At 39.0% G+C, this 11,427-nt stretch overlaps 1 protein-coding gene across 1 annotated transcript in view; it reads right to left on the bottom strand.

Moving 5' to 3' along the window:
* Positions 1 to 927: 927 nt before the first annotated feature.
* The window catches only part of LOC121734288 (clavesin-1-like), a 30,113-nt gene continuing 19,613 nt past the window's right edge, over positions 928 to 11,427 (bottom strand). Inside the window, exons 2-6 of the mRNA XM_042124811.1 lie at positions 9,603 to 9,774; positions 7,245 to 7,339; positions 2,924 to 3,068; positions 2,175 to 2,368; positions 928 to 1,366 (exon numbers count right to left, since the gene is read on the bottom strand). Coding sequence (XP_041980745.1) covers positions 1,067 to 1,366; positions 2,175 to 2,368; positions 2,924 to 3,068; positions 7,245 to 7,339; positions 9,603 to 9,750 — 882 coding nt within the window. The 5' untranslated portion in view covers positions 9,751 to 9,774 and the 3' untranslated portion in view covers positions 928 to 1,066. The remainder of the gene's footprint in view (positions 1,367 to 2,174; positions 2,369 to 2,923; positions 3,069 to 7,244; positions 7,340 to 9,602; positions 9,775 to 11,427) is intronic.

The following is an 11,427-nucleotide window of genomic DNA, read 5'->3' as shown; positions in this document are numbered from 1 at the left end:
TAAACTTGTCATACCTGACCAAAGACTCAACATTTGTAGTAAAAACGCGTATTGTATGGCAGTTCGGATCTATAACAAATTACCTAACTGCTTTAAAGAGATGACAATATAAAAATAAACTATACATCTGGCTTCTAAACAAAATGTAATAATGAATTTTTCGATGATAAGAATATTATGAATGAGTTAATTTAAACAAAATTAATGTGTGACTTATATTATTTTGACAAATTATAAAAAACCTATCTATTGTAATGTAATAAATGAATAATTAATTAAGTATCGACATTTCTATTTCTATGTAATAAATCTTGGTAATACATACGACTTGGTAATACATTAACCTTAAATTATATTACTTAGTATTTTGTAATAATATTTGCACACTCATTGTAGTAGAATATGTGGAAAATGAAAAAGCTAACACCTTATTGTACCATATTCCTAAGCAAATAAATGATTTTGATTTGATTTGTTTTGGCGCATTCTATAATTGTATGGGTCAACGAACGCAACGCCAACATTGCCATTTATGTTCAGTTGCAGTGTCTGCCAGATTATTGTAACATGTGCGACGAGAACATTTAACTGGGTGGAATATGTGCGACTTATTTGGTCATAAAAAATCCAGAAAAAAAGAACCAAGTTTTGGATACGGTCAGAGCGTATGTGTCGCGGGCATACCTCACGTGCGCTGTTGACTGCGCTATACCGCATGCTTTTGATGAACAAAAAAAGGCACAATGTGGACATAGCTAATAGGATATATTGCTGCAATGTTTTCACTCTAAACGGCACGTCAAAAAAAGAGTGCTGCTGTCATGTATCACACGTCTCTTTTTACCACGCAGTGTTACTGATAGTGACATCTCGCTTGCTCAGGCCTTTGTTTCTCTATTCCGCTAGGTATATTCACTTTATGGATTATTTACTGTATGCGCTGGTAGCGCCCTCTGCTCCGATCTTTGCATAATATTCACCATTTCCAGTTTAAAAATGCCTGTTAAAATAGTCTCGTGAATTTTCCCATAACAATCCTCAGAGCTCGCTCGCGAACCGATCACAATCACTCTTTAACCAGATACCCTAGATCCTTCATTTCCTTATCAAACTGCTCATCCCTGTATTTCTTGATCTTCTGGAACCAGGTACCTATGGGTACGTGGTTCCTACAGGTACCCCCGTAGCGCGGCGGCAGGCATTCTGGGTCTATATGTTTGTGGAGGGACTTCAGATCCCAACCATGAAAGTGGATTCTCTCCCAGGTCTTCTGGGGTATGAAGCGTTTGAACAGGTATATGAAGGTGTGGAGTACCCAGGAGTAGTTGATTATGTGGCAGCTTTTCACTCGGACTGGGAGCGCTATCTGTAAATAAAGACATAAATTAATATGAGTATACGTAAGCTCGTAAAAAAAAATTCACACATTGTTGGTTTTGTCTGGACTAAGTTGCGTAATTCGTGCGGACATTTAAAAAAGCCTTGAATGCCTAAGCGAATAAGGGCCGGGACACAAAAACACGATACGACGTCGTGTCGTACTACGACGACGTCGTACGACGTCGTACGATGTCTTGTCGTAATTTTTTATGACGCGCGTCGTAAATCCCCACAACACGACGTCGCATCGTGAAACGACGTCGCGTCGTGGTACGACACGACGTCGTGTCATGTTTTTGTGTCCTAGCTCTGAGATCCAAAGGATAGACGTTTCAATCTAACTTTTTGCCAATCCTATACCATGAAATACCTATTTACCCGTTCAAAGAAGTTATTTCTTACTTCTTCAACAGGACACTAAAAATAAGGCAAAGGCCAAAAAGTTTAGATCCACAATGATTATCCGCTAATATATAATTAGTTAAAGGACGCCTGCAATTCCGTAGCAACTTGCACCAAAATCTTATCGCGCGGGAACCGTACATTTTTCCGGAACAAAAAAAATATCCCATGTCCTTTCCCGGGACTGAGAGTATTCTCATACCGAATTTCAACAAAATCGGTTTAGCGTAGGGAACATCACACTTTCGCATTTATAATATTAGTATTAGATCCACCACATATTCCCATTACTGCAACTCTTGTGTCGCCAGAATCAACAGTGGTATCTAGATAGGCAGACAGACACACTTTCACATTCATAATATTAGTATGGATAATGGATATAAGCTCACCCCCATCAAACAAGTAATCTGATACGCAATACTCGGCGTCAGGGTTGCCGTCTGGCGCAACGTCAGACCCTCCAGGTCGACTATCACCACTCCGCCCATCACCTGCATCTTGGGCTGTCTGATGCCGATCTCGGATATCGCCATCCCCGCCCGAAGGAGATCTTCCACAGGGTACTCGTTGGGGTCCCATGTACCTGGAAGTTGATTTGCTGAAGTTACAAAAAATATGACAACAAGAAGTCGGTTAAACAAGAACAACTGACAAGCTTTTTTCTTTTAAACAGGTATTTAAATTATTTCAAAACAATTAAATAGAAAATAAAACCGTCTTTACTCTCTCTAACAATGCATATTTAACGATTTTTTTTATTATATTCTCAGTTTTGATGCATTACTAATATTTGGAACCCTAAATCCTGTAGGGGGTTTCCCCAAGATCTATTTATACTTCTAACTTCTGTTTCAATCCTGAATGGCGCTATCGTAGTTTTTTTTAATTCGGCGGTATAAACTACAGCTGAAAAATACATTCATGACCTTGATTTTCTTAGAGGCTTACCACCATATTTCCAGGCGAGAGGAAAGGTCAAGCTTCACCATTCTGTCCGATTTTGAGGAAACATTCATCTAACAACAACACTGTACCTACCACTCACCAAACTGGAAGACCCAGGTCACAGGTGAGATGACATCACCGTTCTGATCGAATTTCAGGAAACATTCAAAATCAACACCAACTCTATACTCACCAAACCGAAAGACGGACAGTCTGCCGACGTCCGGTCGGTCGTACATGGAGCCCTCGTAGGCGCAGCCCACCCTCATCAGCCCCCACAGGTCCACGCCGCGGTACAGGTGTGGGTACTGCTCCCGGAACTGGCAGTAGCGGACCAGCTGGAACATAGTATTTTCTAAACTAAGAAATATACGTCACTAATTTTAATTTGTAACATCTACTGCAGGGAAAGGGACTGTAAAGGTTCGCGCTCACTTCGTCGGCGCGTGCCGGGGCTTGCCGGGGCGGATCGGGGCTCAGCGCAGCGCAAAATGCGCTATAGCACACTATTGCCGGGCCGGGCCGCATCGCATTGACGGATTTTGAGTACTTTGGATAGCTCCAGTGCAGTGTGACCACTCTTAAATCACTCGTGACTCGATATATCAAAAACGTTGCTATATTCTACTAAAATCTACTAGACCGTGTTTTAGATTCTACCGAAAATCTACCTTTATTATTCAATGTATTCTACGTGGTTGAAACTAAAATAAAACTAAAATGTTTATAATTTAGTGGTGGTTAATATAACGTATAGCTGATAAAAATAGCGCGCTAGTTCTTCGCAACGAATAGCGCGCGCTATAAATCTATGCATAAGACGCTACGTTATAACGTACCGCGCGGTCACTGATCTAGCGCGGCGCCGCCCGCGCTGCCGATCGCGCGTGGTTTCGTTGGATCGTTGTCGTATCGTTTCGTTGTCAAATCGGGTGAATTCGGCTGTTATTGCATTTGCAGTGTTGCATTGTGTGTTAAGTAAATTATGGGTAAATTATAATATTATTCTTGACTTCCATGTGAACGTATTTTTTCTAAATCTAGATACTTTACTAGTGACAGAAGAAATGGCGCAAATAATATTTTTAAATGTAAATAAAATGTAAAAAAAACTGACATTGTAAAAAAAGACGTATAAATATGTACTTACATATTATGTAGTAAAAAAAAAAACATTTAAAGCCTTTTAAGTAATAAAATTGTATATATACAACCTAACCCTAACATAAACCTAAACCAATTTATGTACATGGTACATATTATATAATGAACTTTGAAATACGCCTATAATTTTGCTAATCATGTTTGTTCAAATATAATATCAATACAGAGTTAAAATTAATATTTCCAACATAATATAATTAACCAAATAATGCATTATTAAATTAACGATTATATTATTCTAAATATGTAACCAACACGTTATATTATATTATTAACTCACCCACCGCGTTATAATTATTGTAGACGTTACGCATCATCATATTATTATTATTGATATAACATAAAGAAAGAATTTCAATAAATAATGGAGATTTCATTCGATATAACGTAGCGTCAAAACTAGCGCGCTTGAAAGAATCGGGATTTCATTCGTTATAACGTAGCGTCAAAACTAGCGCGCTTGAAATTCGTTGTAACGTAGCGGCGCTTGAAATTCGTTGTAACGTAGCGTCAAAGCAAGCGCGCTTGAAAGAATCGGGATTTCATTCGTTATAACGTAGCGTCAAAACTAGCGCGCTTGAAAAATGTAGCATATTCCATATAGCGTGTTATGAAAATATAGCCGTTTAGGAACACCACTGGTTTATATGGACTGTCTTCATTATGCATTTTAATTTTTTATATCATATATATATATATATATATATATATATATATATATATATATATATATATATATATATATATCGGCTCGGAATCGGCTCCAACGATTTTCATGAAATTTGGTATATAGGGGGTTTCGGAGGCGATAAATCGATCTAGCTAGGAATCATTTCTAGAAAATGTCATTTTCATTGACATTGACACTGAGCAAAGCTCGGTCAAACAGCTAGTTATTTGTTATATAATATCGATCTTCTATTAAAATTTACGAAAAAATTTGGACTACTAAATCGTCATTCATTTGACCTCAAATCTACAAAAAAGTGGAAATCTATGTGAAGTGTGGTCACTCTGTTGCCGGGGCGCAGCGGGTTTGTCGGGCCTTGCCGGGCCCTGTCGCATTGACGGAAATCCGTTGCGCCCCGACACAGTGTGAACACAGATACGTGCATCCGCTTCCATACAAATTGTATGGAGGCGGATTTTTGCGATGAGCCCCGGCACGCTGAGCCCCGGCACGGCCCGTCTCAATGGGCTCACTCCTCTAGCCCTTACTACACTAGCCACTACTACAGGTTTCTCAACCTATCAAGGGTAACAGTGCTTCACCCACCAGTGACGAGATTGTTATTTTGTAAGCAGACCTGTAATTAGTTATTAGTAAATAGTAACATTTGTTATAATCTCCCTTTTTTACAGATAAACTTATTATTATTATTATTTAAATTATAATATTTAAATTCATATACGAATACTAACACAGGTAGACAGAGAAGTTTTAGTATTTTTGTACCGTTTTTGCCCTTCGGATACGAATATTAGGGGATACTTATTATTCGTACCGCATATTGATAATAATAATCACAAAAAACCGGCGTGAAACAGCGCTTGCGCTGTGTTTCGCCGAGTGAGTTTACCGGAGGCCCAATCCCCTATTCCCTACCCTACCCTATTCCCTTCCCTTCCCATCCCTACCCTTCCCTATTCCCTCTTAAACGCACCTGCAGCTCTTCTGATGCTGCGAGTGTCCATGGGCGACTGAAGTTGCTTCATCAGGTGACCCGTTTGCTCGTTTGCCCTCTTATCTCATAAAAAAAAATGAAATTGGAATTGATGGATTATGAAATTAATGTTCATCAACAATATAAACATTTGCTATATGTTTTAGGACAATGGAAGGGATCAAGTAAATATTATGTTACAATTATTGTATGAAAGCTACGTAAACTACGTACGTAACCTGTAGGCCTACTAGAAAACCGAAAATGCCGCATCCTACTCTAACAAACGTGAAATGACGTTGTTAGAGCGGGACGCGGCATTCTCGTTCGATTGTTTGAGTCTCAAAGCGGTTTCGTAGTAGCCCTACAGGCTTCTACCCGCAGGCTTTTCGGGCTCTTTGTGTGCGCATAGAACAATGCTAAAACAATCATAATTGTTTAATTTAATTAACTAATCAAAACTTTGGTTATTGAAGCCTATAAGCCGATAACAGGAATTTAATAACTAAAGCTTTTGATTTAGTTCTAATTAATAAAATCAGTGTAATTTTTTATGATAATATAACACAACCAGGTCATAAGCCATGTCCACACTATGCGCTCTAAAGTGTAACAAAAATAAGTGATAGTACTTTAGGGTGTGTACGTGTTCCTTGTAGAGAGTGCACTGTGAAAGAAGCAGCGCTGAAAGACCAAATTTTTTTTCTCTTTTGTATGGGGAAAAACTGGCCCTTGCCCATACAAAAGTGATTTTTTTTTCTTTCAGCGCTGCTACTTTCACAGTGAACTCTCTACAAGGAACACGTACACACCCTAAAGTATTATCACTTATTTTTGTTACACACTGTATATGGCAAAACAATATTTGCCGTGTCAGCTAGTTGCAATGTAATTAGTATTTGGCTACGTTGATTTGGTCAGGAAAGAAGCTCAAAGTGAAGTTCGTTTAAAGACAAGTCACGTGTTGAGTCTGTGCGACCCCAAATCCGCGACTCTTCTTTAAGGTCATCCCCAGAGCAACGACCTTGATCATACATTTGCCGCGTTGCCGAGATCGCACCAAAAATCCATTTTTTTTACTTATCTTAGTTCAAAATTGACCTTAAAAAAATCAAACGGTGAATATGTTGTTAATGAAATTGTCGATCTATTGGCGTGTGTTTCAAATAAACATAATTTGTAAAGGCTAGGGACATACTGAATGTATGCTTGAATTTCAATAAATTGGTATTACTTTGGAAGCTGATAATATCATGACTCATGAGTATAATAAACAAAAATAGGAAATTAATAACAGAGAAAGGAATGTTCATATGCTGAAGATTATTGCTGTATTCTTAATATAAATTTGTAGCTTTCAAATTATGAGTTAATACTTGAGTTTTTTAAAGCTTAGATCCCGCGCCTGGGGAGTCCCACATACTCCTGTCGATGTCATGGATGTGGAAGGCATTTCCCCATGAAAACATTGTCTAACGGCCATTCCCAATATTTGATCTATCTCTGGTTTTGCCCTACTAGAGATAGGAATAGCTCACATTAGACATTAGAGACATATTTTATGTCAATTGTGAGCTATTCCTATCTCTAGTAGGGCAAAACCAGAGATAGATCAAATATTGGGAACGGCCGTTAATGATTCACTATTTTCTTAACTGTAGACTATAGTTCGCTTGTAACTCTTACCAACTTATAAGCCCTTGGTACGACGAACTTCCGCGCGCGGAGGTAACGCAGCAGGTACGCGTCGTCCATCCTTGGAGGTGTGCATTCATCGCGATCTGTAATATTTATATTAGTTATATTATTATATACTAGAGATCGCCCAATGGTCGAAATTCGACCTTAATTTCAACGATATTAGGACTACTACCTACCTATATTTTGTAAAAAACATTGACTTTATAATTTGTTTTTCAACTCTTGTCTCTGGGACTCAGCTGATCTCAGACTGGCCGTGTAAGCATTGTCTAATAGTATCTAAGATTCAATAAAAAAAAACTATAATCCATTTTCAATTTGTCACCTTGTTGTCAACAGACTTCAACCATAAATAAAAAGACTATTATAATTCGTATGTAGAGGCTTGTCTCTCAAAAATCTGTCATTTCTCATGTAGGTGTTTTGTAGTGTGTATAATGTTTTATTTGTTAAAAAAATGTATGATAAAAGCATAATTTCAAAATAATATTGATGAGGGAGATAGAAATTGGAATGTAAAGCAATGAACTAAACAATCTTTGACTTTTTATAGAGGGTGTAACAAAACAAAGTGACAATACTTTAGGGTGTTTATGAGTTCCCTGTATAGAGTTCACTGTGAAAGTAGCAGCGCTAAAAGAGTTACTATTTTAAACTTTTGAATGAGCAAACTCATGACGCCCGTACTGGGGCACTTGCCTATCTATACAAATCACAAAAAAATGTATTTTTTTTATTTTCAAGTCGCGTGTGAGTTATCTCCGGGCGGCGACGACAATCGTTATGAAATAATTGCTTTACAACATAATGATACCCTCGACGCGGTAGACAATTATATTTTAATTCGAGGCTTTATAGGAGTGAGGTGGGTCGCGTACGGCAGATCATCTTAGTGGTTGTGACTTTGTCAATAAAACTGTGCTGTAATAACTACTAGCTATTTGACCGAGCTGATAAAACACGAATAAAATGACATTTTCTAAAAATGATTCCTAGCTATACTCCACTCGGGCTAACTTGTCGCTAGCGGTCATTGACTCCTTGTCAAAAACTTGTCATTTTCCATATAAACCGCGATTGACAATGAAGTGTCAGATGTTATCAATCGTGGTTTTATATGGAAAATGACAAGATTTTGACAGGGAGTCAATGACCGCTAGCGACAAGTTAGCCCGAGTGGAGTATAGATCGGCAGATTAGGCCCACACAACTTTACTGGAATTGCTCGTTTAAATATATGGATATGGAATATGGAAGATTGGGGAAAACCAGCCATATTAATAAATTAAAATGTGTTTTTTTTTATTTTATGAAATAAGGGTGCAAACGAGCAAACGGGTCACCTGATGGAAAGCAACTTCCGTCGCCCATGGACACTCGCAGGATCAGAAGAGCTGCAGGTGCGTTGCCGGCCTTTTAAAAGGGAATAGGGTAATAGGGGAGGGTAGGGATGGGAAGGGAAGGGAAAAGGTAAGGAAGGTAACGGTAGGGAAGGATAGGGTAGGGGATTGGGCCTCCGGTAAACTCACTCACTCGACGAAACACAGCGCAAGCGCTGTTTCACGCCGGTTTTCACTGAGAGCGTGGTATTTCTCCGGTCGAGCCGGCCCATTCGTGTCGAAGCATGGCTCTCCCACGTCTAGAATACTGACTAGCGCCACCTGGATTCAGCAATTGACAGCATAATCTACAATTTAGCATCAAGCCACCTTCCCTCATTTGTAACACTAAGCATTCCCGTATATTTTTTAGTTCTTCCATTCGCTACTAGATGGCGCTGAAAAAGTTATTCAACGACAAAGGCCAAATTAATTTCCATAATAATTCAGGAAAAATTAAAAATCTTTTTCTTACAAGTTACCATTACCCAACCCAATTTTTTATAATCTTTACCAATTTATTTGATAAGAAGATGACGCCCGCAGCTCGTTGCGCCAAAACTCGTTTATCGCGCGGGAACCGTACATTTTCCGGGATCAAAAGTGTCCTATGTCCTTTCCCGGGACTCAAAGTATCTCCATACCAAATTTCAGAACAATCGGTTCAGCGGTTTGGGCGTGATGAGCTAACAGACAGACAGACTGACAGACGGACAGACAGACACACTTTGGCATTTATAATATTAGTATGGAATATGGATAGTTGGATACAATATTATATTGACACCTCATTAATTAGAATTACCTTTGTATTTGACTTCGTTTAGGTGTAAAAAGCAGACTACTCACATAGACAAAATAATAACCGTTCTTTTGCCACTATAGCACAGAATATAAGTAATACATATAACATAATATTATTTTATTAGTAGTACCAAACTTAGTCAGATAAAAAATTACCAACCGTATATCATATTCCGCAGCTCCGTCAGTCCTGAGAGCCTAGTAGCGGGGGTCTCGTTGCATAGCTGCGGTGCGATCTCCAACAACTCGGGGTCCTCGCTCGTGTTTAGTTCCGCCTCGTACGCTATTTCGAGGAAGCACTCGTGCATTATGCTGCCTTAGTACTTTTGGTTCTGCTCGGAAAAAATAAACAAAAATTTTATTGTTTTTTTTTAACTAAGCCGTACGTGGTTACCACAGATCAAACAAAATAAAACTGGCGCTTAAAGCTTAGGACAAACCTACGCGACCAAAGCGACTGCGAAGCGGTGGCGTCTACCGCGCGGCGGACGCTGCCCATGTAATCTTATGGCGCCGTGCACACCTACGCGACCGCGAAGCGAAATGTTCGCGTCGGCAAAGCGAAACATGCGCGTCAATATATTAAGTCTATGGTCAGACGCGTGTTTTGAAGTGTACATAACTAGACTTATTTTTTAAAACCTTTTTTATATTATTTTGTACAACTCTTTAGTTTATGATTTTTTGATTTGTTTACGTTTTGATAGATTGTGTCATGATATTATGGCACCTACCACATGTGCATGCTTGAACACAGTTTTGCTAGCGCTTGCTTCTCGCATGAAAAGATGTAAGACTGACTTAACCACCACATGCATGCGCAAGCCACATTCTTGCCGAGATCGTCGGCGTATAAACAATGTTTCTCAATGAAGAGCTATTTCTTCTGCTTTAATTTTTCCAGTGTTGCTAGTGACAAAATTGATAATGCATAAATAAAATATTAGTTTTCATATGCGTATTTTTTTTTATTCCTGTCAGAATAATCTTTCGATTTGATCTTCCACAGAGCGAGCAGAGATTTTTATAATTCAATGAATTCAGTTGCAAACTGACGTTTATAATATGTACGTAAATCTGCCATTTTATAGCAGCGTGCGCGCATTTTAACACCATATTTTGACTGACAAAGAGCGGCTTGAACACTGAACTTCCAACCACACGCACAGACCAGCAAGTTTAAAAAACAACAAGACAAACTTTGGGGCTTGCGCGTACTACAGTTTTACCAACTACACGCACAACGTTCAGTGTTCAAGCCGGCATGCGCAAGCAAATCTGTAGTCAAGCATGCACGTGTGGTAGGCGCCTAAATTAATTCAACTTGACCATTGTGGACGTGTTTTATTCCTCTGCACCTTCCAAATCAAAAGCAAGCTTAGCATCTCGCAATCCTCATCAGGCCGACGCATCGGACTCTGATATTAAGTATGAGGATGTCATTACCGTCATTGTCATTGATAAAGTCGCGCGTCTTCAGTGATTGTTCATTAACAAATGAAGTTTGACGGTTCGCGCCGTAGTCGCGCAGGTGTGCAAGGGCAGTTTCGCGTTGCAGACGCTCCCGTCTCGCGTACCGCGTCCCCTGTCACTGACGCGTAGGTTTGTTCTAAGCTTAATAGCTCGGCTCATCCAATGAACTCAGAAAAAATATTCATAATCCGACATGCACACAAAAGCTTGTATTAATATGACGTTTATGTAATATGATCTATTAGCAACTTCTTAAAAACATCCTTATGATGTTGGAAAGAACTATTAACAAAACATTGAAGCTAGGACTATTTAAGACCTAAGCATATTATGACCTTCATTCTAATTCTAGATCTAGAACCCCAGTCCCTTGCAAAACTATATCATTATTAAACCACAGAAATGACATAATCAGCGTCATACCAGGTCAATGACCTAGCGGCTGATGACGTTTATGTAACCGTAATAATCCTTCTGTCGCGGTAAACATCGTTTTGTAATCATTACAAAAT

The sequence above is a fragment of the Aricia agestis genome, chromosome 15, assembly GCF_905147365.1.
Source record: "Aricia agestis chromosome 15, ilAriAges1.1, whole genome shotgun sequence".
In the NCBI taxonomy this organism is placed as follows: Eukaryota; Metazoa; Arthropoda; class Insecta; order Lepidoptera; family Lycaenidae; genus Aricia; species Aricia agestis.
This window is presented reverse-complemented; position numbering and strand designations above follow the sequence as displayed.